Genomic DNA, 26,431 nt, shown 5'->3' on the forward strand with positions numbered 1-26,431 from the left:
GCCAAGTGTGGTGGCACATGCTGGTAATCTCAGAACCCAAGGGGCTAAGAAGGATTGTGTTCAAGAACTTCCTTGGCTCCAAAGCAAGACTTGGTCAAACACTTTGTGGGTGTCTTTTTATTTAACGTCTGGGAGGCTAGTAGCTTGCCTCATTTGCAGGTGAGGGGAAGGGGCTGCATGGTTGGCAAGGCAAGAATCAGTGGGGCCTAGAGAGTGGTGGAAACACTGTTAAATCTCTGAGGACTGAACAAGGGGGTGAGCAGGGCATGGTGGTCCAAACCTGTAATTTTAGCACTTGAAGGCTGAGATGGGAGGGATGAGTTTATATAGCCTGGGCTATATAGCTAGTTCCTGGCCAATTTAGAATTACAGTGGAGACCTAGGAGACCCTGCCTTTAAAAGGAGGGCTAGAGGCAAATGCTTTAATCCCAGCACTTGGGAGGCAGAGGCAGGTGGATCTTCTAAGTCTGTGGCCAGCCTGGTCTACAGAGTGGGTTGCAGGACAGCCAGGTGTACAGAGAGAAACTCTATCTCTGTAGTGGCAATTCCTGGTTGTCAAATAATCTGGAATAAACTACAATCCAGAATTAGAAGGCTCACCTGTGATCCTAATCTGGAGTTTCTGACCTGGATCTTGGCATGGAGATCTTGAGGCATAGTGGCTATGAATCCCAGAAGACAGGGAGATCTCTGAGTTCAAGGTCATCTAGGACAAAGCAAGTCATAGATCCAGGCCTGTTGGCACACATCTTTAATCTGGGCCCACACCTTCTGATGAAGACCTACATAAGGATGCTGGAAAAAGGAACATTCACTCTCTCTTCTTTACCTGCTTGCCCTGTGGGACTGAGTAACTGCTAGATCCTTGGACTTCCATTCACAGCTGCTGCTGACCATTGTTGGGAGTCAGACTACAGACTGTAAGACATCAACAAATTCCCTTACTCTATAGAGACTACCCACAAGTTCTGCAACTCTAGAGAACCCTGACTAATACAGTCTTGAAAAACCAAAAACCTAAAAATTTTTAAAAAAGAGGGTTAGGTGCTTGGTGGTTAAAAGCCAGTGCTGTTCTTCCAGAGGACACATATACTGGTCAGCTTGACACAAACTAGTTACCTGGGAAGAGGGGACATTAATTGACGATTAGCCTGTGGGTGTATCCGTCAGGGTATTTTCTTGATTAATTGATGTGGAAGGGCCCAGCCCACTGTGGGCGGTGCCAACTCCTGGGTCGGTGGCATATATATATATATATATATATATATATATATGTGTGTGTGTGTGTGTGTGTGTGTGTGTGGCTTAAGGTCTCAGTTCCCAGTTCAAGGTGCCAGACTGGGTTCTGATGTCCCTGTGTGATTTTGTTTTGGTGCAAATAATGCTCCTCTGAGGAACCTTGCAGGGCCCCAGAATCAGGCCCAGCCCACTTGATATTCTGTGTACTTTTCTGGGTGATGTCTGTGGGAGGCTTAGCCAGCTGCTGCCCAGATGTAGGGGATATGGAGAAGCCACACACATAAGAGAGAGGCCTGCCCACGACTGGCCTGCGATGGGGCTTGGCCTTCTGCTTCTCCTTGCCGTTAGCCTACTGGAACAGAAGTCTGGCTGGGAATGGCCCACACAGGCAGGAAGCCCAAACCTCAGCCCCTCTCTACCCAAAGCCTGGAGAACCTGGTCCCAACACAGGGGTTGTCCAGGTTTCCTATACAGCCCTCACCTCTGAGGCCATGTACAGCTCTGTCCAGCCTTCCCCATCCTCTGGAGAACTGTGATGAGTGGAACCAGTTCCTGGGATGCTGCCTCTGCTTCCACACACTATGCCTTCTCCTCAGCCTTCCTCTTTGACTCATATCTGTTACTCTAAGGATAACCTCAGCTGACTTCTTCCAGTGCTGCCCACCGTCCAACCACCATTATTCTTCCTCTGAGCACTGCCTCTTCTTAAAGAGGATTGTTCCTTTATATTTGTCTGTTATCCTCCAAGAGAACAGAGCCCAGAACCCCCTGTCCATTTGTTTCTGTGTTCTTGGGGCTTAGAAGAACATCTGAAACAGGCAGTGTTTCTTATTTCTCACTATGTAGCCCAGGCAGACCTTGAACTCTGCACGTCCTTCATTGTGTACCTGTTGCCTCTACTGCATCCCCAAGTCTCTGTGCTAAATGCTTTGTGCTGGACACCCCATAGAAGAGGCTCGCCTGCCCATTCCACACCTAACTAAACTCCCTAGGCTGAGAGTTTACGGGGTGAGGGGAGCCTAGCAATGTACTTTCACAGGAGTGGTAGTGCACTCCAGAGGTGAACCAGGCAGAGGCAGCCTGGTCTACAGAGTGAGTTCCAGGATAGCTGGGGATACACAGAGGAACCCTGTGTCGAAAAACCAAAAGAAAAAAAAAAATTCATCTTGCTGAAAACAGGTCAGGCCTCCTTCAAGGCCTGAGCCTCTTCCTCCTCAGTAAAACAAGGACCACAGTTGCCAGCTGCGGCGGCTTCTAAGCTAGTGTGTGTGCAAGCAGCCCTGTTCCTTTCCCAGTTGGCCAGCTCCACACCCCACCTGGCCCCCTACTTGAGCCCTCCTCTCACTTTTCATTCTTGTGCGCTGACGTCAGTAAACTCTGCTGAATCATGAGGCTGAGGTTTGAGGCCAGATAGAGAATCTGTGCCCCCGGGAAGCCACAGGGCCACAGACACACAGACACTGAAGTGCAGCTCCCAGGGGCTTTTAGGTCACCTTCCATATGTCAGGATGGATTTTTTTTTTTTTTTAATGACTCACAAAGGGAAGAAGGGGCCAGCTCCAGGGAGTGTGACAGGAGCCTTTATTCTAGCTGTTCTACCTCAGGCTTTTACAGAACAGCGGGTCTGTGATTTGGATGTGTGAGTAACAGGACCTGTCAACTTTGTTCAGATAGGAAATCCCCCTGGCATGCTGGGGAACAGCTTCTCTAGTCACCATGTCTGAAGGAGGGCCTGGTTCCGGCCTGTGAAATAGGGATGCCAGCAGTGCCACGGGGCCAACCAGAAGCCCAGGTAAAGGGCAACTGTTTTAAAGGTGAGTACCAGTACAAGGCAGGCAACGGTGAGGCCTCACTCCGAGAGCTTTTCTTTGCCTTCTGGCCAGCCTGTTCCCCAAAGGCAGGGGCTTAACTCCCTGGCAGGTCCAGGTGTCAAGCAGGGGTTTCCCAGCTAGCTGCCTCCTTCCCCCACCCCCAAGCTCTTGCTGCGGGGGATCTGCATGGTACCACAGTACTCACCAGATCTCTGCCCTTCACCCTGCTAGACTGAAAAGCAGCATGGGGAGAACCTCATTCATTCACACAGCAGGTTTGGTCCTCCATGCTATCTCCTCACCTCCCTGAAGGACTGGCCACGCTGGGCTGGAGGACCACAGCCATACTAACGCTCCAGAGAAAGCCCAGACAGTGTCAGTGTGCCCAGAGCAGCCACTTCCTCTGAACGTGATCATTAAGCATTAGGAAAGCCACTAGAAGCATGTCCCAGGCTGCAGGAGTCACAGAACTCAGGAAGATGATGTGGGATGTGGCCCTCTGATGACCAGCAAGCTCTAGGCGTCTGTCTGAGAGCCAGTGCTGGGTCCTTTCTAGTGCCCTGCATGTGTCCTGGAACAGCCCTTCCAGCTGGGCTCCTAAAAGCACCATTGCTTCAGAGGCCCAGAGGCGAAGGGAATTGCCCAAGCCACCAGCAGCACCCAGGCCCCTGCCACCACAGACCACAAAGCAGCTTTCTGGCTCCAAAAAAGTACACAAGGCAGAGTGGGGAGAGGAGGGACAAGTCAAGCCAGCATGGCCCATCATCCCTCTGAAATGCTTGATGGCTTGCAGAACCACCACTCCTTCCAAAAACTCGGAGAGCCCTGGCCTCTCGGCCCCACCCTCTTCCTGGAAGTAGTTGTGGTCAGAGAAGCAAAGAAGTTTCCTCTCTGTCATCCATTTCAAATTGATGCAGGATGGACAGTTAAAAGGCCCACCTCTCCAGTCCAGGAATGGTCTGGCATCAATTACCTACCTGTCTCTCAGTTTTCTCCTCTGTATACTGGGGGCAGCACAGGACTCAGTGTCAGGGGCTGTCCCTGTAGGACTCCATCACAGGGATGCCAGAGACCAGGCACCATCTTCCCAGTCATAAACCACAACTAGCCTGGAAGTTTGGTCTCCATCACGATGTCCGACCCCCCAGCATCCCGAAGACTTCAAGAAAAGTCAATCTGTATACCCCGCTCCCAACCCAGGACGTTTGGCCAAAGCATACGCTCTAGGAATCTTTGTTTCTTTTAAAAAAAAACTTTCATAATAAAGTTTATTACCTAAACTGGCTGTAAAAATATAAAATAGGATATTCTGCACAGCAGAAAAATGAAGCCAGAGACCCTCCCCGACCCCTGGTTTGTGCAAAGATACTGGGAATATGTAAACATGGAGAGGTAGGAGTGGAGTTCAGGTCCTGGCCCCAGACACAAGCTGCTACAACCAGGGGGGACCCGGAGGGAGCACCAGGAGGGGAGCACCCCCACCCCCCCCGAGAGGTGGGATGAGGTCTCCAGCCAGAAGTGGGAGGCATCTCACCCTCCACAACCACTCCCTCCGACCCAGGCGGGGAGGGCTCCCACGTGGTTCCAGAAAAATAATAATAATTAATAATAAGAAATAATAAGGCGTCCCCACTTAATGCTGCGGCACAGCGGCAGCCGGTCAGATCTGGAAGGGGAAGGAACTCAGGTAGTCACGGAGTACCGGGTTAAGAGGGATGCGCGCCAGGTTCTCGCGACCCACGGCGGCCACGATGCGCTGGCGACACAGCTCCTGCAGCGGCCGCACGCGGCGCTGGCGCAGCGGGGCCCCCAACATGCGGCGCGGCGCCGCCACGTAGTGCTCCAGCAGCTCGAAAAGGCAGTCGAAGGTCTCGCGGCTGCCGTCCAAGTGGAAGCGGCCGGCCTGGAAGTGCACGCGGATGCTCGTGGGGCCCGAAGCCATCTTCACGCTGAGCGCGAAGAAGCAGTTTCGTTGGCGACTGTCGCGCACCAAGAAGGTGCCCACGGGCTCGGCACGCAGCCGCTCGTGCGCCCCGTGCACGCTCAGGGGTCCCCAATAGAAGCCGCAGGCGTCCAGGAGCGCGCTGGTCCGCGTGATGCGCCGGTAATCGGAGTGGGAGCGGAAGGTGCGGAAGTGAGTGTCGCCCGGGGCCGGGGCCGGGACCGCGGGGCAGGGCCGGGGACGCACGGGGGCCGCTGGCGAGGACGAAGACGAGGACGAGGAGGGCTCTGGCCGCCGTCTGGGCTCTGCTGCCGGGGAGATCGCATTGTCGGCTGCCACCTGGTTGCGTGCTACCATCCTACTCGAGGGGCCAGCTGGAGGGGTGGGCCATAGCGTCCGGGGCTGCGCTGATGGGGGAGACAGAGGCAGTGAGCCGGGCGTCCGGGTGGCACAGGCCGGCCAACAGACCCCAAGGAGCGAGAGCGGCACGCAGAATCCGCCTGGAGCTTGAGCCTCGGTGGGCTCATCTGCGAAGTAGGCCGTTCCTGTATGCGGAACCCTTCCAGACTGGCGGTGGAGCCCTGCCTCCCCGCGCGCGTGGAGAAGGGGGCGTGGAGAGGGGCCCGACTCCCGGCCGTCCCCGCTGGTGGCTAGTCGCCTCGCGGCTGCCGCCTACTGGCCACGCCGGGGACTGGAACCCGGGCGGAGGATCAGGGCTCAGGGCCGGAGAGGAGGGGCTGTCGGCGCCCCGCGCGCGCGAGGGGCCGCCTGGGCGAGCTGGGGGGTGGGGGGGCGCCAGAGGCGTGGCATCCTCGACCCTGCCATACAGTCTGCGAGGTTAGTCCTGCCGGGCTCTGCTCCCCGTCCTCCCATCCCCTCCCGCCTGCTCCCTCGCAGCTGCCTTGGCTCACCTGGCGGCAGGACGCGGGGAGCCGCGGCTGGGGGCTCCGGGGCGGCTGTCGCGCATGCTCCGGGGCTAGGAGCCGTGCCGCTGCCACGGCCGCAGTTCTCTCTGCTGCTGCCCGCCCCTGCATCAGGCTCTTAAACCAGGCAGGCCCCGCCCACAGGTCCAGCCCACCCCCGCTTTCGGTTTCTCTTTCCGGCAAGTCTTTCGGGTTCTCTCTAGACTCCTGAGGCTCTCCCTGGAGACGGTTCCCCTAACTTGGTTTCGCCTCGCACCTTCCCACATTGGGACCTCAGGGGTTCCGGCTCCAACCGGAATCTTCTGTTCCGTGCCTGGGGTGCTTAGGACTTGGTGCCCGCTCTTTTGCTCTACCTTCGCCCCAAATCGCAGCCCGCCGTGTGGGATGCTAGCGCGGGGCTGACACGCCTCCTCCCCTCCGGGTGTCTGCATTCTTCTGGTTAGGGCTCCGCCTCGCCTGGACCCTATGTTCCCCAAGCAGCTCCTCCCTGCCAGGGTCCTTCCTGCCCAGGACCCGAAGGCCTTGGCAATCTCGACCCTTCTTGGAACTCGGCTAGCTAGTCCTAGAGACCTGTGGGGCCGCCGCCCTCCTCCAGAGCCGCGTGCGGGCCCCTCCCGTTGGCCATTCGGCCTGGCCTTGGCTTGGGCTTCCCAGGAAGCGGTGGCCTGACCTCAGAGGCTTCAAAGGAAGCCTAAGGCGGTGCGGGAGGGGCGCCCCCGCTCCCGGCTGAGTTCCTCGGAAACCGGGCGGGGTTGGGCTGGGTTCCCAGGGGCTTGGACTCACTCTCTGCACTCTTACTACGTGGGCAGCCGGAGAAACTGAGGCCCCGGGCGGGGCTGTGATTCCAAAAAAAGCTGTAATCCCCAAACTTTGCCTTCCTAGCCTCTCAATCTTACAGACCTGGTCAAGACTCCAGCAAGCATCTGCCTGCACAAGGGTTCCCATGCCCCGTGCACACCTTGGCTTGGGATCCAGGCAGTCAGACCTATCATTAGGACACTGTGGTTTCGTGATTCAGTTTGTCCTGAAAGGCCAGGAGTGGGTGCCTGGCTGGCGATGTTTATGAATGAAGGAGGATGAGGTTCGCGTGCAGGCTTCCCTGTGCTCACAGTGACGCACACTGCCCTCTACAGGTTTCTCTGTTAGCTGTCAGGCGGCTCCTCTGAAGCTCTGAGACCAAGTCCTGGTCTCACCCAGGCTGAGTACAGAGCGCCATATTTCATCCTAAGCACAACCAAACTTATCTTGTGGTGCTTGAATTTGTGTGGCTGTGGCTGGTAGTGGGTCACTAGTGAGGCCTTTGATGTTCCCATCAAAGATGCTGAGCAGTGCTGGCCAGGAGTGGTGCAGCTGTGGTCAGTCTAACCCTTGGTTGGCGATGGGGATGGATAAAGGCTGAGCTTGTAGCACTGCCTCCCTGTAGCGTGTCTCAGCCTAGACTGGCCTTCAGGTCTTTCTGGTCTGGCAAGCATCACGGATGCTTGTTTTTTGCAGTGCTGGGGACTGAACACAGGGCCTTGTACCAGCCTATTTTAGTAGTACTTGGGTTGGTGAACTCCATCCCCAGACTGTGCTTCCAGCCCAGGCAAAGTGTGAGGGAAACCTCTTGGGGTACAGTATCCCCTTGGGACTTGGCAGGCTTATTGGTGCTGAGGTGGGTGGTAAGGCTGGGCTGGCTCCTGCAGGCCTGCCTCCCTGCCAGCTCTTGGCAGACCTTTTCAGAAGAACCCTATAAATAGAGGGTTCCAGGCCTCCACCTCTGCCTGCTCTCAGGAAGCTCTCAGGAAATCTACCCTCCTCAGTCAGAGGGTGTGTCCTCTCGCCCCACCCCTGGCTAGCCCTCTCCCATCCATCACATTCCAGTGATGCAGTCTTTGTATATATGCCGGCTCGTTGCCCCTACCCACGGATGGTATAAGGTCTCCTTGCCTTCCCTTCCATCTAAGGTACAGGGTGAGTCAAGCTGTCTTTGGACAACTTGGTTTCAGTTTCTAAAAGTTGCGAAAAAGAAACATGCTGAGCTGTATAGCTGCTTCCTGACCCACCCCAGGGGTCCAGAGAGCCCGGTGCCCACTGTACAGTGGCTGCCATTAGAGGGTCCTGCAGGCTTGGATGCAAGACGTGGTTCCATAGCCTAGCCTGCAAGCCACCTTTTTCCAGCATTCAGTGTCCTGCTGGGAAGTACTGTCCACTGCCCCTGTGTGATTTTGAAAGTGCCAACGCAGATGGGAGAGAGGGAGGGACTGGGAGACTGTGCGGTGAGGTAGATAGCCTGTCCCACTTCTGGGAAAGCTCCGGGAAAGTCCTTGTTCAGTTCCCTGAACTTGGTCTGTTAAGCCAAGCAATGCTGCCTTGCTGTCATGTCTGCTGTGTACACTTGCGTGCAAGCATCCCTTGTGGATAGGAATGCTTTATTTAAAAAGGCTGACTCAGGCTGGAGAGATGGCCCAGCGGTTAAAAGCACTGACGGCTCTACCAGAGGTCCTGAGTTCAATTCCCAGCAACCACATGGTGGCTCACAACCATCTGTAATGGGATCTGATGCCCTCTCCTGGTGTGTCTGAAGACAGCGACAGTGTACTCATAAATTTTGTTTTTTGTTTTTTAAAAAGCTGCTGACTCAAGACTAGTCTTCCAGGGTACAAGCTTTAATCCATGTTGCATAGAAATTGCTGCAGTGACATGTTCCTGTAACATCATCATCCCAACAGTCCCCTAGTGATGGCTATCTCATTTTGGGATCAAATGGACACAGGAACATCCTGGAGTGCGTCACTTGTATCTTCGCCCTAAAAGACAGGAATGGAAAAAGGACCTTTAATACCTGTCTGCTCCCCCTCCACTTCCCCCAGTCCATTCCACTCTCCATCTGGAAACCGATTGAGTGCGTGATGCTCAGGTAAGCCATGACCGCCTGGGCAGCCTTGCAGTGTTCCCTTGTCCCTGCTCCCCCTGCAGGTACCTGAGCTACGCCTCTTAGCTCTGTGAGTCCGTTTCCGCCTCCTGACCGCCTTTCTCTTGCTCACTTTCCCTTCAAAGGTCTTCCTGTTCTTGGGGCAGCTCCCGCGGTGGCTGGGTCTTGCAGGTGAGTGTCGAGAGTGCACGGATGGCTTGGGGTGCTTCATGGGCGGGCCAGGGCTGGGGCTGGAGCTGGAGCCCGTGTGGCCTGCCTGGCTGCAGCTCCGGCAGTGGTGGCTGCAGGTGCACTGATTGCACTGGTTACTGGTGTGACTTTGAGGCCGCGAGGAGCTGTGGGGGTGGGGATGAGTGGTGGGAAGGCTCTGCATCTTGGTGTCCATGGGAGGCCACACTCGCAGGGCAGAGACTTCCTCCTCCTCCTCCCAGCAGGCCCGGCTTTGGGGAGTCCCCACAGCCCCTAGTTATATAGCTGGGCCGATTATGATGGCATAGGCTACAGAGGGTGACAGGTATGACAAAGCCCTGCCTCTCACCTTAACCCAGGGCGGGGCAGCTTTTAGGGTCCTGTTGGTCAGGTCAGATTGTGCTGAGCCCACATCTCAGATCTGCAGCTTTCTTGTTTCACCTCTGTGTGTCCCTTCTTTCTACTCCAGTCCTCCCAACTAAGTAATTGTACCCTTCTCACGGTGGCATCAACGCCAGGAGAAGTAACAGAGGATTTATATCATGAGGTTAGCTAAAGATCAGCCTGTAGCCCGTGCTTGAAGGCCTCAAGACAGCTGCAGAGTTCCATTTTCCACCCGGCCACCTAGTGCCTGGCCTATCATAGGAAGTATAGCCAGTGTGTGGGCAGCGAGGCACTGTGCCCTGATTGGATAGCATCTTAGACCAAAGGCTTGCAGGGTGATTAGGAGCCCAGCAGCTGGGAGGTTAAGGGTCAGGTTCACAGAACTGGTCTGATCTTGGGTATCCCATGGGCTCCCTCAGTCTTACATGACACCCCCCCGCCATTCTCAGCCTGGGATGCTTTGAATCCCATTCTCAGCCTGGGATGCTTTGAGTCCCATTCTCAGCCTGGGATGCTTTGAGTCCCATTCTCAGCCTGGGATGCTTTGAGTCCCATTCTCAGCCTGGGATGCTTTGAGTCCCATTCTCAGCCTGGGATGCTTTGAGTCCTGGTGGTCTTTGCTTTAGTACTCAGCCTGGAAAAGACAAGGTCAAGTTGTATTTTACTAGAACCACCTGTGATCACTCTGACACTCTTGTAGGAGGCAATGCTGCCCACATGGCCCTGGCCAAACTTCAGTACTCCTGAAGAATGGCCTCCCACCACCCATGGGCCTTTACATTCAGTGTGCGTTCAGAAGACAACTCATAGGGGCGGTTTCTCTCCTTGAGCTCAGCTTGACGACGTGTTCCTTTACCTGCTGAGATGGTCTCAGCTCAACGAATCTTCTCCAGAGTTCTGGAATTCCAGTTCTAAGTTCACTTTTAAATAAACATGCCAGTTGGCCCGTTGTGAAACTACCTGATTTAATGAGCCCCGCCTACTCTGTTCATCTTTTGCAGCCAGCTTTGTCTGGGACGGTCCCGCATTAGCAGGCTGAATGATAGCTTCCCCTCCCCAAGATCTGTGTCCACATTCTAATAGCATAGAGCCTTTGAAGAATTATGGTACTGAGCTGGGCTATAATTCACACAGTATTCTCCACTGGCAAGTATTCTCACAGAGGATAGAGGCACTGTCACAACAGTCTGCCTGGCATGTACAAGGCCCTGGGTTTGATGTGCAGGTTGGGCTGCTGTGGCCATAAGTCCAAAGTTTCAGGAGCAGTGGCTGGTAGCATCTACACCCAGGGCTGTACCCACACACAGGTGGTTAGAGCAGTACACCTAAGACACAGCCAGCCCTGAGGCCTCTGCAGCTCCTACGGGAGAACTGGCCACACGTGAAGGACATATTTGGGTCTCTGGAATGAATTTGAACCCTACCAACCTTCCCCAAACCTACTTGGAGACCTTTGTGTTCCTTGCCCCTCCTAAGGTTTCACTGGGTTTCACTTCCCAGATCCCAAGAGCCCTCAGTGGCAGGGTGGGTGAAAGTGGAGGGCTGAGAGGGCCTCCTTCCTCCCACATACTGCTGTTTCTTTTGAATAGGAGTTAACAGGAGATGGAACTTTCCTCTGTGCTTCCCTGCTGATAGCCACATCCTCCATAGAGGATGCTACATAGAGCCTGAATCAAAACATATCCAACCTTGACAGCACCCCCAGAGAGGCATTCTTTCTCTCTCTCTCTCTCACACACACACACACACACCAGAAAGAGAAAGAGGGAGACCAAGAGAGTTCCATGGAGACTCTTTATTCTTTTCTGAATGTCCTCTGGCGTGGCAATGGGCACCCATTGCCGGGCAGGCCTTGTGATGGCTCAGGAGTGTGTCTGCTTGGGCTCGGGGCTTGGCTGGGCCTCCCCATCCTCAGCGCTCTCTTGCTTTTCGGGCTCCAGCAGCAGCAGCTTGCCCTTCACCGGGATTTGCTCCTCTTCCTCCTCCTCCTCTTCCTCGTCCTCCTCTTCCTCGTCCTCCTCCTCTTCCTCGCCCTCTGATGACAGGGAAAAGTTGTCTTGACTCACACAGGCCACGAGCTTCTTCATGGAGGACTCGTGGCCACGGCTGTGACCAGTGTTCTGGGCTGGGCCATGGCCAGTGCTGAGCTTGGCACAGCGGGAACCCATCGCCCACTCCTGTCTCTCTGGACTAGGAGGGAGGCAGCGTGGGTAGCAAGAGAGTGTGAGGCTGGTGGGTGTGGCACTGACCTCACAAAGGCTCCAAGGCACCACCCTCCCCCACCCCAGAATTTGGAGCTATGCTTACATTTTCCAGGAACCCTGGCTGAGCTAGAATGATTGGGGTAAAGTAGACGCTGGAGAGGGCACAAACTAGAGGAGCTGAACATGTTAACTCATGTGCTGGGCCAGGTTTAAGTCCAGCTCCACCATGCCATCCCGCCCCTCCCCTCCCACCCCATTCCAGCTCTTCATTTTTAGTTCACACTTCACCGTAAGGATGCTTGGATTTGGCCAATTTGGCCACCTATCCATGGTTCAGGTCACTTCCTGACAGTAGCTGTAGGAGTGGACCTTGTTTTCCCTAGTCCCTTCCTTCAGGTCCCTTCCCTCAGGCCCACGGTGTTGATGAAAAGGAGACAGCAGTCACTGAATCTCGTGTCAAGCTTTATTTGGCAGGTGGCTTTGCTCAGTACTCAGATCTCGTGGCTCCTTGGCAGCTCAGGGCTCAGACATGGACATGGAATGGTGGTGTGGCCTCACGTGACGTTGCTTGGGCAGGTGACTATTCCTTGGGCAGGTGACTTCCTTGGCTCCAGGCAGAATGGACAGGCCTGGGGAGGCTTAGTGACGGTGCCTCCTACATTTCCTGCACCTGCATCTCCTCCTCCTTCGGGATCTTCTGCAGCCTGTAGAAAGGAAAGTCGAGGTTTGCTAGGCTGCCTGGAAGGCAGCAGGGTTTAGATGGGCAGCAGCAGCACAGGTGGCCAGGGGCTCGGCTGTGGGGTGCTTACCTCTGCGATGCCGCCTCCTGTAGCGGCAGGAGTGTCTCCTCCGCCTTCTGCATGACCGACGCCTCTTGTGGATCCTATGCAACCTCTTACGAGAGCAGCGCCTGTGTCTGTGGTGGTGGTGGCCCCTGTGTGTCCTCCCATAGTCCTCTACGCGCTCTGGGCTCAGCCCTTGCCCCTGCCCCTGCTCCTCGCGTTCATGGTCTTGCCCAGGCCCCTGGTGCGGACCCTCACTGGGGCTCCTCATTCGGTAGCGAACCATGGTGCCAGGAGATCAGGAGGTTCTGGACTGAGGCTGCAGCTGACTTGGATTGGAGGAGGAGGGACGGAAGCCTGCCCACCTGCTCTTGGTGGTGATGATGGTCTGGTGTTTGGGGCTCTCAGAGGGCTCATATATAAAGGTAAACCCCACTGTGACCTGTCGGCCCACCCCTGATTGATTGTTCCCACCCTGCCCAGTCCCCTCTGTGAGGGCGGCACAGGGTTTGCAGCACTGGCTGGCAGGTTGGGAGCAGGGGCCAAGTTACTCATCTTGCTTTGAAGCATGCTGATTTATTGAATGTGAGATGGCCTTGAACTTCTAACCCTGGTCCCTTCACCTCCCAGGGGTTGAAATCACATGTGTGTGCTTCCATGCCCTGGACATGCAGTGTTGGACATTCAAGGAAGCACTCTACCAACTCCTAGCTCACACTGCCAGGCACTGGCAAAAGCTTCCCACCCACTCCATGTGCATTAAGGATACACACGTTACCACTGAAATGGCCAGTGTAACATATCTTCCCATGGGGGAAACTGAGGCACAGATAAGCACTTCTTAACTTGCTATCTTGGATCTTGCTCAGTAGACCAGGCTAACCAGATCTGCCTACCTGCAGTTTCCTGAGGTGTGAGTCACCACCTATCCTGAGGCATATCTGAGACATTTCTTGATTCTCAACTCTACTTCGCTGATGAATTTTGACCCAACATGGTGGTTTTGAAGTCCAGAATCAGAAGGGTGTGGGAGTGGGGCAGAGGGACACAGTCCCTCATAATTCTTGAATCTGAGCCTGTCACCATGACAGGACAATGAGCAGTTAGTAGTGCTAGCTTACATAAGGTCTAAACTAGTTGCAAAAGGTGCACAGCCTAGTAATTTCAGTCTATGGTAGAGTGCAGAGTACACAGTAGATGTGGCCACTGGTAACTATAGTGGGAAACACAACTTATCCAGTTCTTGGGCACATGCCAGGCACTCCAAGTATTGGACACCCCACTGTCTTGGACACCCCATTGAAGATACACGTGACCAAGGCAACTTTTATAAGGGCAAACATTTAATTGGGGCTGGCTTACAGTTTCAGAGTTTAGTCCATTATGGTGGGAAGCATGGCATCATCCAGACTGACTTGGTGCTGGAGCTGAGAGTTCATCTTATTCCAAAGGCAAACAAGAGAAGACTGGCATCCTCAGGCAGCTAGGAGTCTCTAAACCCATCCACACAGTGACACACTTCCTCCAACAAGGCCACACCTCCTAATAGTGCCACTCCCTGGACCCCATATGCTTGTTCAAACACATGAATCTTTGGGGGCAATAGTCTATAATAGTCTCAACAATGTTAAATGTCCAAAGTCTCTGTTAGCTGTGATCCCCTAAAACGACAAAACCAAAAAGCAGATCACATACCTCCCTCAGCACAGGATATACATTATCATAGTAAGAAAATACTGAACCAAAGCAAAACCAAAACCAGCTAGACAAACTCCAAACTGATCCCCAACACCTTTCATCCTTGTTGATTACTGTTGGTAGAGCTGGCATTCAGCAGCAACAAACTCCTCAGCAGGTATCTCAGAACTCTGACATCTCTAATAGGTCATCTCCAAGGCAACTTCAACTTTACTTGTTCTAGTGTCTGCGATCCATGCATAATCTTCTGGGCTCCTCAAAAGGGCTTGGGTCACCACTCCACTGCTGCTGCTGTTCTTGGTAATCATCCCATGGTGATGGCATCTCCAACATGCTGGGGTTTTCCACTGCAACTAGGCTTCACCAATAGCCTCTCATAGGGTCCCTTCATGGTGCCAGGCCTCACCTTGCCAAGCATGGCCCCTTCAGTCCTGGATCATCAACTGCAACTGAGGCTGCCCTTCATCAATGGCCTTCCCTGATCTCTCACAGTGTCAAGCTTCAGCTGCTCTCTATGACTCCCTCATGCCTTCAAAACCAGCACCACACACATATCTTACACATTACCAAGTCCAGCTGTAGCACAAGGTACAATTTTGGCTATTTCTGAAACACAGTTTTTTTGTGCTGGTCTCTTCTTAATCACTGTTAATTTCTTAGCTCCTGCTAACCAGCATTGATTGTCCCAGTAGTCTCCTATTCTTGACTCTAAAGCCAGAGCCCCATGGCTGAAGCTGCCCAGTTCTGCTGCTTGCTGGGGCTGGGGCATGGCCCCATTGACCTTGAATTTAAGGCCTATACAACCATGCTTGAACTCAAGCTTTTCTTCACTTTGAATTTAGAGATCTGCTTGCCTTTGTCTTCCAGGATTAAAAGTGTGTACCACCATGTGTTGGCCTAAACTCTTCATGGCCACTATTCAAGATCTAGATCAAAAAGGTCTGTGTCCTAAAGTATTCCAGGTTAAAAATCCAAATGAAAACATCTAACCTTGTTCAACTGTAAACACAAACAACTGTAGCTGGGTGGGATCTTGTCCTGGCATCCTCAGGCAACTAGGAGTCTCTAAACCCATCCCCACAGTGACCACCCCATATGCTTGTTCAAACACATGAATCTTTGGGAGCAATACCTACCCATTATATTAGTCTAACATCAAAAGTTCTATAGTCTATAATAGTCTCAACAAAGTTAAATGTCCAAAGTCTCTTCTATAAAGACAAAACCCACAGGATATACATTACCATTCCAAAATGTCACAAAAAAAATACTGAACCAAAGCAAAACCAAAACCAGCTAGACAAACTCCAAACTGATCTGGCACTCCATGTTAGCAGCTTTCCTCAGCAGGTACCTCAGAACTCTGACATCTCTAACGTGTTGAGGTCTCCAAGGCAACTTCAACTTTACTTGTTTTAGTGTCTGGGATCCACGCATAATCTTCTGGACTCCTCAAAAGGGGTTGGGTCATTTCTCCAGCTCCTCTGTAACACCGTAGGCTCTGGTTGACACCACTCCACTGCTGCTGCTGTTCTTGGTGATCATCCCATGGTGATGGCATCTCCAACATTTTCCACTGCAACTAGGCTTCACCAATAGCCTCTCATAGGATCCCTTCATGGTGCCAGGCCTCACCTTGCCAAGCATGCCCCCTTCAGTCCTGGATCATCAACTGCAACTGAGGCTGCACTTTCTCAATGGCCTTGGCTCTTTCACAGTGCCAAGCCTCAGCTGTTCTCCATGACCCCTTCATGACTTCAAAACCAGCACCACACACATATCTTACACATTACCAAGTCCAGCTGTAGCACAAGGTACAACTTTGGCTATCTCTGGAACACAATTTTTTGTGCTGGTCACTGTTAATTTCTTAGCTCCTGCTAACCAGCTTGATTGTCCCAGTAGTCTCCTATTCTTGACTCTAAAGCCAGCGCCCCATGGCTGAAGCTGCCCAGTTCTGCTGCTTGCTGGGGCTGGGGCATGGCCCCTTGTACTATTGCATCCCTCATTGCCTAGGCTTGGCTGTGCTAGAACTTGCTCTGGACACTGACCTTGAACTCAAGAGATCTGCATGGCCTATACCACCATGCTTTTCTTCACTATGAACTTGCTCTGTCCCAAGCTGACTTTAAACTTAGTGATCTGCTTGCCTGTCTCCTGGGATTAAAAATGTGTACTACCATGCGTAGACCTAAACTCTTCATGGCCCCTATTCCTCAAGATCTGGATCATAAATGTGCCCTCCCTTTCTGGATTGTAAAGTATTCCAGATTAAAAATCCAGATGAGCCGGGCGTGGTGGCGCACGCCTTTAATCCCAGCACTCGGGAGGCAGAGGCAGGCGGATTTCTGAGTTCGAGGCCAGCCTGGTCTACAGAGTGAGTTCCAGGACAGCCAAGGCTACACAGAGAAACCCTGTCTCAAAAAAAAAAAAAAAAAAAAATCCAGATGAAAACATCTAGCCATGTTCAACTGTAAACACAACCATAGCTGGGTGGGATCTTGTCCTGGCATCCTCAGGCAGCTAGGAGTCTCTAAACCCATCCCCACAGTGACACACTTCCTCCAACAAGGTCACACCTAATAGTGCCACTCCCTGGACCCTATATCAAACACATGAATCTTTGGGGGCAATACCTACCCATTATATTACTCCAACTTCAAAAGTTGGTGTTGTGTTTATCTCCTTAAATGAAGGATTCAGCTTTTACTTCCTAGTGCCCCTTTTGCTATGCTCGATCAAAATGTTCTTCATGAGAGTAAACCAGAGAACAAAGGCTAATGATGGGCTTTTCTGAGGCTTCCTTTCTCAATTCAACTAATATCTCTACATTAACCTTAGGCAGATTCTTCAGACAAGGCAAAAAGCAGCCACATTCTTTACCAAAATATGAGTATCCAGAGTTCAAATCACTCTCGGCACCAATGTCTTCCATATTCCTACTAGGATGGCCTATTCCTCACTTAAAGCATTCCACTGCTTTTATAATCCAAATTCCCAAAATCCATATTCCTCCAAACAAAAACATGGTCAGTCCTATCACAACAATACCCCACTCCTGGTACCAACTTCTTAGGTAACACTTCACTGGGGCTGGCTTACAGTTTCAAAGGTTCAGTCCATTATGGTGGGAAACATGGCATCATCCAAGCTGAATTGGTACTGGAGAAGGAGCTGAAAGTTCTACATCTTGTTCTGAAGGCAGACAGCAGACTGGCATCCTCAGGCAGCTTGGAGGATGCTCCCCACAGTTCCAACAAGACCACACCTACTCCAACAAGGCCACTCCCTGGCCAAGCATTGAACCCACCATACCCAGCTTCTGATTAGGTGACCTGTCCCAAGAAACTTAGGTGTGGCCTTGGAGCTCAAGACCCCTCAGGGTAGGTAGCCCTCATCTTTGACATTGGTAAAAACCTTGTACACAGACCCTCAGACACGTCTCCCCTATGCCTTTCTGGGGCAAGATCTGTACAGGTGTCTGGGTAGTCAATATTGAGAATTCTTTTTGAAGCCCTTCCCATTTGACCAGTCATGTTCCCTAACCACATTCGCGCACCCCTCCCCAAGCCCAAGGACCAAGAGGCAAGAATGGGATGAGTTTTCAACATTTATTGACAGGTGGCATTGTTCCTTAGCAGGCTCCTGTTTTTCATCGGACGGTGGCATTTTTCAAGATGTGGCGAGATGCTCTTGAAGTCTGGTAAAATTCTCAGGCAGGAGTTTTGATGGACTTGCTATTCTGTGCATCTAGTATTTTTTACACCTTATGGTGTATGAGCGGCGGCGACGGCAGCATCCTGGAAAGGTAAGAAAAGTGGTGAGAGAGACTCCCAGACTGCCCCCAATCCTGCACCCCCCACAGCCCAGCCCAGCCCTCTACTCACTTCGCCTCCTCCGCCGGCAGCATCGCCTCCTCCGTCTGCGACATCTTCGCCTGCGACGGCGGCATCTGCTCCTGCTTTTGCTGCGGCAGCATCGGTATCTGGCCATGGTGCTAGCTTGGCCGGGAGCTGGCTCAGAGCAGGGGACACCACCTGGGTCGAGCCAGCCAACCTGTGAGCAGGTGGAATTTTGTGGGCTGTGGCTGGGGAGCCAGCACCCTCTTCCTCTTATAGATACTAGTGGCCCCTAGGAATTATGAAGTCAAAGAGGACCAGGACCTCACAGACCATGGCTAGTGAGGACCTGTACCATGTCCAAATATGGGCATGAGAGGGGTGGTCAGGGCTTTGGCATCAGGAGTTGCTTGTGTCACAGTCAAGAATTGACAAAGATGGCATACACCTGAGTATTCAGTCAGTCACTCAGCTTAGGTGCTAAGTGCCACACACCTGCTTCTGGGCTAGGTCCCGACAGATAACCCAAGGCCAGGCAGGTGGGTGAAACAGCCACATGGATTTGAACTGTGAAAAGCACACATCTTCAGACTGCTCAGAGGATGCTGCTGAGGGAACTTGACCTTTTAAGAAATTATCCAACGCCCCAGTGGGGCACTGACAGACAAATCCAGAGGGTCTCAGAATTGCCAGGGGGGGTGGGCTCTAGTAAAACACTGGGGTCCCATCAGGTGCTTCAGGTATAAATGGGAGCCACATGGATGCAGACCAGTGTTTGGACTGAGGGAGGTGTTGGACATTACTAGACAGAAGGTGAACGTGGGTGCTGCTACTGGCCACTGCTCCCAAGCTGAAAGGTGGACAGGAAACAGAGGGAGGCTCAGGAGGTGAGTGGGGCAGCAACAAGGAATTGGCTGAGATGGAGTGGGACCTCACTGTGCCCCCATGAACTTTTGGTGTATAGAGGATTGCAGTTCGTATTAGACTTGGCATCTGGTCAAGAGAAGTAGTATGGGATGAAAGAGGCTTTGTTGTGCTTTCTGCCAACCAGAGGCCCACCATGTCCTGGGGATGCACAGGTAGGCAGAAGGGTGATAGGCACCTTTTGGGGGGGGGGTTGTTTCGAGACAGGGTTTCTCTGGGTAGCCCTGGTTATCCTGGAACTCACTCTGTAGACCAGGCTGGCCTCGAACTCAGAAATCCGCCTGCCTCTGCCTCCCAAGTGCTGGGTTTTATTTTACCACTGCCTGGTTTTATTTTATTTTATTTTATTTTATTTTATTTTATTTTATTTTATTTTATTTTATTGGATAGGCACCTTCTTGACAGCTGCTTCTCGGTGTCTCTGAAGTGTCTAAAGATGCCGAGGGGACCATGAAGCAGGAGTGAGCAGATGTGTGGGAATGTGAAAAGTGCCCAGTATGGAGAAGGCCTCAAACAAACAGCGCCTTTCCCATCAATGGCTTGGGCTTCTTTCACTCTGCCGGGCAGTTGTGCCATCCGTGGACTACTCAAAAGCCTCTAGGCAAGGGACTGAGTAGACGGTAGAAGTGGTAAGCCAGGCCCCATGTTGTAGGTGTTTTTCACACAAGACCTGTGTTTGTTTTTGTCCATAGCTCAGGGTTGAGCTTGAATTTTCAAGTTTGAACAAAGGTGGACTAAAGGCTAGTGCTGGCCTTCTCAAAACCCAGTCTCACTTACTGTCCAAGCATGAGGGAAAAGTGGGTGGGATAAAGATGTTCCTGTCTAGTTAAAGAGCTATCTTACACCTAAACGCTGTCCCTGATCACCCACATGGCTTCAGAGCACTTTAAGCCAGGACAAAATGAGGGAAATTGGGAGGGTTCAGCCTCCCAACCTACAGCCTACAGTGAGATGTCCAACGATCCAGCTTCAGGCCACTCAGGCTGCAGTGGGTGGGATTGAGTGAGCCAGCTCTGATGTTCACTGGATGAGTCCTCTATCAGCTCAAGGACCTACACAGGGCCCATACTTAAAAGAGTGGACATTGTGTGTGCCTGCCTCAGAATACCACATCTTCAGCCATTGAAACCTCCAGTGTGCTCCCTGCTCCCCAACCCTGGCCCTGCAGTCGACGTAATCATTTTTTTTTGTCAGCCTGGATTTGTGAGTACGTCATACTTTTGTGTTATTTTTATTTGCTTTTCTTGTTGCTGTAGTAGAATGCCCAACAGAAGCAACCTCAGGGAAGAAGGGTGTTTGACTCACAGTCTCTGGGCTCCCATCTGCAGTGGTTGGGGGCTTGTGTGGTGTGGTGGGTGATATTACAATGACGTCATCTAGACTCACTCAGGAGACAGATACATGAGCATTTCTGTGAGAGCATTTCTAGATTAGGGTAATTGACACAGGGAGGCCCGTTCTATATGTGAGCAGCACCATCCCTCTGGCTGGGGTCCCAGACTCAGGAAAAGGAGAAAGTAGGTAGGGCACCAGCGCTAATCTCTGCTTTCTGGATGTGACTGCAATGTGACCTGCTGCCTTGGCTTCCTGCTAGCTTGGCCTCCCCACCAAGATGAGCTGTCCCCTCCTCACTATGAGCCAAGTGTCCTGTCCCTTGAGGATATTTTGTCACAATGTTGCCACATGTAACTGAACACATGTGGCCTTTTTCTACATGTCATCATCATTGTGGATCAGGAAGCAGCGACCAGAACTGGAGGTGGCCATACTGTCCAAAGGTCCCTGACCTGTGTCTAGTGGCTAAGGTGCAGATCCCAAAGGTTCCATAACTTTCCAAGAGAGAGCTACCACGCAGGGGCCAACCATTCACTTCACGTTCAAATTTTAGCAGTTATAGCCTACCTTCAGAGCCCTCCTGGCTGCTCTAGCTTTGTCTTGTGTTACTCGGTCTGGCCCTAGAATCACATCTCCAAGCAGTTCCCTTTGAGTGGCATAGAAACTAAGATATGGGCATGAGGTGCCCAACTGTGGGGCACTGCTGCTTACACGTCCTCTTGACTAACATTGAGGCCTCTGTGTGTGTGTGCTCCAAGACTGAGTTTTCTGGATACATCAAAGTGTGTATTTCCATATGTAACTGATGTTTCCTGTGACTGGAACCCTGACTGTATTGAAAGCCACAAAATGTAAGCATCAGGAAGTTCAGAGCAGATTAGAACCAGAGGGCTCTAACCTAGTGAAGAGTTCAACCCCTCAATAGAGTCCCAATTTGATGGGTCTGTAGAAGATGGAACTTGGTTAGAGGAAGTGATTCACTGGGGGTGGGTCCTTGCAACTACACCAATCCCTTGTCCCTTCCTGTAGTCCCACTGTGAGGGTTTGTATATGCTTGGCCCGGTGAGTGGCACTATTAGGTATAGCCTTGTTGGAGTAGGTGTGTCACTGTGGGTGTGGGGTTTAATATCCTTGTCCTAGCTACCTGGAAGCCAGTCTTCTAGTAGCCTTCAGATGAAGATGTAGAACTCTCAGCTCTGTCTGTACCATGCCTGCCTGGATGCTGCCATGTTCCTACCTTGATGATAATGGACTGAACCTCTGAACCTGTAAGCCAGCCCCAATTAAATATCCTTATAAGAGTTGCCTTGGTCATGGTGTCTGCTCACAGCAGTAAAACCCTGAGACAGAAGTTGGTGCCAGGAGTAGAGTATTGTTATGATAGGCCTGACCAGGCTTTTGTTTGGAAGAATGTGGATTTTGGGACTTTGGATTTGGAAAGCAGTGGAATGTTTAAGTGGGGCTTAATAGGCCATCCTAGTAGAAATATGCAAGACTTTGTTCCTGAGGGTCATTTGAACTGGGGGATCCTGGCTCTAGAGGTTTCAGAGAATTTTAGCGTGTGGCAAAGGGACTGTTCTTGTGATATTTTGGTGAATGTGGCTGCTTTTTGCTCTTGTCTGAAGAGTCTACCTGAGGCTCAGGTAAAGAGATTTATATTAATTGCATTGACAGAGGAAGTCTCAGAAAAGCCCAGCAGTGACTTGTTCCCTACTTGTCTCATGAAGAGCGTTTTGAACAAGTGAAGCAAGCTTAGAAAGGAAAAATATAAAATATATTGTTTGAGTATTAAAGGGGCACCAGGAAGTGAAGTGGAGCTGAATACTGTATTCAAGGATATTAAATTGAATTAAGGGTGTGGTGACCTTGGGGCAAGATCCTACCCAGCTAAATTTAGGTCCAGGCATGTTACTACAAGTCTTTAAACCCAGGAGGCAGAGGCAAGCAGGTCTCTGAGTTCAAGGCCAACCCGGGACAGAGCCGATTCTAGGTGAAGAAAAGCTTAAATTCAGGCATGGTGGTACACACCTTTAATCTAGTGTTCAGGAGACAGAGCCCTGCAGACCTCTGAGTTCAAGGTCAATCTACAGAGCAAGTTCCAGGACAGCCAAGTGTATGTAGAGAGGGAGTTGAAAAAACAGAAAGCTAGTATTAGAATAGGGGGGCTACGTTCCAGCCCCAGCAAGCAGCAGGACTCAGCAGCTTAGGCCACGTGGCTCTGGCCTTAGAGGCAAGAATAGAAGGGACTGCCAGGACAACTACCAGGTGCTGACTAGTTGGAGCTACAAAATTAGTGGTGATTAAAAACAGACAAGCGGGGGATTTTTGGGATAGCATTGGAAATGTAAATGAGGAAAATACCTAATAAAAAATATTAAAAAAATAAATAAAATCACTTCCAATTAGACAGAAGGAAAAAAAAAAAAAAAACAGACCAGCATCACTGAGGTGAAATCTGGGAAGTGTTTTCTGAGAGCACAAAGAAACTGTGTTCCAGAGATAGCCAAGGTTGTACCTCATGCTGCAGCTGAACTTGGTAATGTGTAAGAGTCACCCAGGTGGTACTGGTTTTGAAGGCATGAAGGGGTCATGGAGAGCATGAGGCTTGGTACTGTAAGAGGCCAGGGAAGGCCATTGGTGAAGGTGCAGCCTCAGTTGTAGTTGATGACCAGGATGGAAGGGTTCATGCAAAGGAGCTGAGGCTTGGCACCATGAAGAGAGCCTATGAGAGGCTATTGGTGAAGCCTAGGTGAGGTGGAAAACCCTAGCATGTTGGAGATACCAGCACCATGGGATGATCAACAAGAACAACAGCAACAATGGGGTGGATCAACCTGAGCTTAGAGTGCTACATAGAGGGCAGAGCTGGAGAAATGACCCAAGCCCTTTGGAGGGGCCCAGAAGATTATGTGCAAATTCCAGACATTGGAACAAGAAGCTATGAAGCTGAAGTTGCCTTGGAGACCCCACGATATTTGAGATGCCTGAGCCATGGGCTATCTGCTGAGGAAAGCTGCTAACAGGGAGTGGAACCAGCCCAGGAGAAAGAAGTCTGTTGCAGTCGACAAATCTAAAAAAGGAGTGGAGATATGAAGACCACATTGACATCAGCCATGGAGATGCAGAGTTTGAAGTTTGCCCAGCTGGTTTCCTGTCTTGCTTTGGGGATTACAGTTAAGTGATTGGATGAACTTTGGACCTTTAACATTGTCGAGACTCTTATAGATAATTTGGGCATTGGAAGTTAGATTAAATGTATTTTTTATTATGCTATGTATAGGTGTGGCCCCATAGACTCATGTGTTTGAACAAGCCCACAGGGAGTGGAATGTGATGATTACTCTTGGCCCAGGGAGTGGCACTATTAGGGGGTGTGGCCTTGTTGGAGTAGGTGTGTCGCTGTGGGCGTGGCCTTTAATAGCCTTGTCCTAGCTGCCTGAAAGCCAGTCTTCTCCTAGCAGCCTTCAGATGAAGTTGTAGAACTCTCAGCTTTTCCTGTACCATGTCTGTCCAGATGCTGCCATGCTCCCACCTTGATGATAGTGGACTGAACCTCTGAACCTGTAAGCCAGCCCCAATTAAATGTTGCCCAATTAAGAGTTGCCTTGAGGCCAGGCATGGTGGCGCACACCTTTAATCCCAGCACTCGGAAGGCAGAGGCAGGTGGATTTCTGAGTTCAAAGCCAGCCTGGTCTACAAAGTGAGTTCCAGGACAGCCAGGGCTATACAAAGAAACCCTGTCTTGAAAAAAAAAAAAAAAAAAAAAAAAAAAAAAAAAAAGAGTTGCCTTGGGGGACTGGAGAGGTGGCTCAGTGGTCCTGAGTTCAATTCCCAGCAACCACATGGTGGCTCACAGCCATCTGTAATGGGATATGATGCCCTCTTCTGGTGTGTCTCTTCTTCTTCTTTTTTTTTTTTTTTAAATTAGATATTTTCTTCATTTACATTTCAAATGCTATCTGGTGTGTCTCTCTGATGAGAGTGACAGTGACAGTATACTCACATACATAAAATAAATAAATCTTTAAAAATAATAAAGAGTTGCCTTGGTCATGGTGTCTGTTCACAGCAGTAAAACCCTAACTGAAACACTCACCCACTCAGCTTTCTGTCTGACCGTGGGTATAGAATTTCACATACCCTATCATGATGTTCTTCTGCCCAAGCCCAGGAGACCAGTGACCATAGTACTGAGACTTTGTGGGCCTCCAAATGCTGAGTGACAGGGGCAGACCACCAAGCTACACACCTAGCCACCTACCCACTGTGATTTAAATAAAGACTCTTGGCAGGCATCCACCCCTACTTTCTTCCTTGGAGCTGAGACACTTCAGGAAAACTTTTTCTCCAGCCTGGGGCAGGAGCCCAGGGCTTAGACTGCTGGCAGTGGCTCTCCACAGAGCCTCCTTTCTCCGGCTCTTGTCTCATTCTTCCCTCTCCTTTTCCACCATGAGTATTGACGAATCCCCACTCTTTCACTTTCGCCTTCCCAGAATGACTTGTGTGTTCTCAGCAGCACTATCGCCATCTGGGATCTTGAACACTGTCTCCAAGTGAGAAGTACTTGGAGTGTTGGTGTCTTAGCCTGGCGCTATGTCCTATGTGTCACACACGCTGGCTCTGTTTCCTGAGAGAGGGGGGACAGAGGGAGAGGGAGAGGGAAAGGGAGAGAGGAAAGAGAGAAGTGGCTTATATGAAGCCCTGTAGAAGAGGAGGAGGAGGAGGAGGAAGAGGAGGAGGAAGAAGAGGAGATGGCCTCCATGGTTTTCGAGGCACAGGAGTCCCCTTCCACTGTCGCTTTGCATTCCTTTTATGAGTAATGTAATTACTCAGAGGTCAGGTCAGGAGCCACCTATCCAGGATCTGCAGCCTGTGCACAGCACCCAACCATCCAGTGTGAGGAAGAGGGCTTTGAATTGGCTGTGTGGCTAAGTAGCTGAAGATGACCTTGAACTCCCAATTTTCCTGCCTCCACTTCCCCATTGCTGGGATTGCAAGCATACACCATTACACCAGACTTTTAAATTTGCCTTTTAGCACCTAAAGCCAGTACATATTAAGAAAGAGTATGTGATGTTCCCGTACGTGTTCACACTATAATGCATAAGTCACAGTAAGAGTATCTACTTCCCTCACACATGCATCGTGTGTGTGTGTGTGTGTGTGTGTGTGTGTGTGTGTGTGTGTGTGTGTTTGCATTCATATGTCCCTGCAAAGTCAGATACCAACATTGAGTATTGTTCCTTGGGCACCATCTCCCTTGCTTTGAGGGGAATCTCTTGCTATCCTAGAACTCCCAGTGTAGGCTAGGCTGACTAGCCAGTGGGTCCCAGGGCTCTTCCTGCTTCTGCCTCCATTGCAAATACATGTCACCACCCCTGTGTGCCTAGGTCACACTTGGGGCCTCATGCTCACAAGGCAAGAGCTCTACTGACTGAGCCATCTCCCCAGCCCTTATTTCTTTATGGTAGAAACATTTGCTCTTTCTGTGGGTGTTTGAGGACACACAATTTGAGAGCAAGAAAAGATCAAGCCGGAAGTGTGGGTGGCACATATACTTTCAGTCCCAGAACTCAGAAGGCAGAGACAGGAAGGTCTTTGTGAGTTCAAGTTCAAGGCCAGCTGGGGCTATATAGTGAGACCCTGCCACCCCACCCCACCCCCCAAATAAAACAAAAAACAAATCAGGCATAGTTGCTATTGCCTATAATCCCAACACTGAAGACTGAGGCAAGGCCGGGCAGTGGTGGCGTACGCCTTTAATCCCAGCATTTGGGAGGCAGAGGCAGGTGGATTTCTGAGTTCGAGGCCAGCCTGGTCTACAGAGTGAGTTCCAGAACAGCCAGAAGAATGAGACAGGAGAATTGCCACAAATTCAAGGGCAACCTAGGCTATACAATGAGATCCAAACAAAGCAAAGGGCCAGGGGAATGGCTCAGCAAATAAGGTGCTTGCTTTGTAAGTATGAGGACCAGAACGTGGACCTTCAGAACCCAGGTAAAACTAGGCAGGTGTGGGCACTCAGGAGGCAGGGATGGGGGGAATACCTGGGGCAATCTGGTGAGTTAGACTAGATGGAATTGCCAAACTGAATTAAAGGAGAGACCATGCATCAGTAAAGTGGAGTGTTACTGAACAACCTCAGCCCTTCACATGTTCACACATATCATGTATCACACACATGCATGTGGACACATACATGCTCACAGACATGTATGTCATGTACATATACATACAAAGCTAACAG

The 26,431-nt window shown here is 51.3% G+C and overlaps 4 protein-coding genes and 1 non-coding gene across 5 annotated transcripts; all 5 read right to left on the bottom strand.

Annotated features, from left to right (window-relative positions):
* Positions 1-4,292: 4,292 nt before the first annotated feature.
* On the bottom strand, positions 4,293-6,076 carry Socs1 (suppressor of cytokine signaling 1). Its single transcript, XM_021185365.2, has 2 exons — positions 5,904-6,076; positions 4,293-5,399 (listed from the first exon to the last, which is right to left on the bottom strand). The coding sequence occupies exon 2, from the start codon at positions 5,347-5,349 to the stop codon at positions 4,711-4,713; it is 639 nt and encodes a 212-aa protein (XP_021041024.1). The 5' UTR covers positions 5,350-5,399; positions 5,904-6,076; the 3' UTR covers positions 4,293-4,710.
* A 2,466-nt stretch (positions 6,077-8,542) lies between these two features.
* Tnp2 (transition protein 2) lies at positions 8,543-9,286 on the bottom strand. The gene is made up of 2 exons (XM_021185460.2): positions 8,878-9,286; positions 8,543-8,704 (listed from the first exon to the last, which is right to left on the bottom strand). Exons 1-2 carry the CDS (start codon positions 9,212-9,214, stop codon positions 8,688-8,690), a joined length of 354 nt encoding a protein of 117 aa, XP_021041119.1. The 5' UTR covers positions 9,215-9,286; the 3' UTR covers positions 8,543-8,687.
* A 1,902-nt stretch (positions 9,287-11,188) lies between these two features.
* On the bottom strand, positions 11,189-11,634 carry Prm3 (protamine 3). Its single transcript, XM_021185558.2, has one exon. It carries the CDS (start codon positions 11,568-11,570, stop codon positions 11,265-11,267), a length of 306 nt encoding a protein of 101 aa, XP_021041217.1. The 5' UTR covers positions 11,571-11,634; the 3' UTR covers positions 11,189-11,264.
* Positions 11,635-12,055: 421 nt separating this feature from the next.
* Prm2 (protamine 2) lies at positions 12,056-12,794 on the bottom strand. Its single transcript, XM_021184984.2, has 2 exons — positions 12,416-12,794; positions 12,056-12,310 (listed from the first exon to the last, which is right to left on the bottom strand). Exons 1-2 carry the CDS (start codon positions 12,672-12,674, stop codon positions 12,246-12,248), a joined length of 324 nt encoding a protein of 107 aa, XP_021040643.1. The 5' UTR covers positions 12,675-12,794; the 3' UTR covers positions 12,056-12,245.
* A 4,889-nt stretch (positions 12,795-17,683) lies between these two features.
* On the bottom strand, positions 17,684-18,194 carry LOC110311593 (uncharacterized). Its single transcript, XR_015045762.1, has 2 exons — positions 17,974-18,194; positions 17,684-17,886 (listed from the first exon to the last, which is right to left on the bottom strand). It is a non-coding gene; the product is annotated as an uncharacterized LOC110311593 (transcript).
* Positions 18,195-26,431: the final 8,237 nt, after the last annotated feature.

The sequence above is a fragment of the Mus caroli genome, unplaced genomic scaffold (assembly GCF_978045245.1).
Source record: "Mus caroli unplaced genomic scaffold, Mus_caroli_1 scaffold_17, whole genome shotgun sequence".
In the NCBI taxonomy this organism is placed as follows: domain Eukaryota; kingdom Metazoa; phylum Chordata; class Mammalia; order Rodentia; family Muridae; genus Mus; species Mus caroli.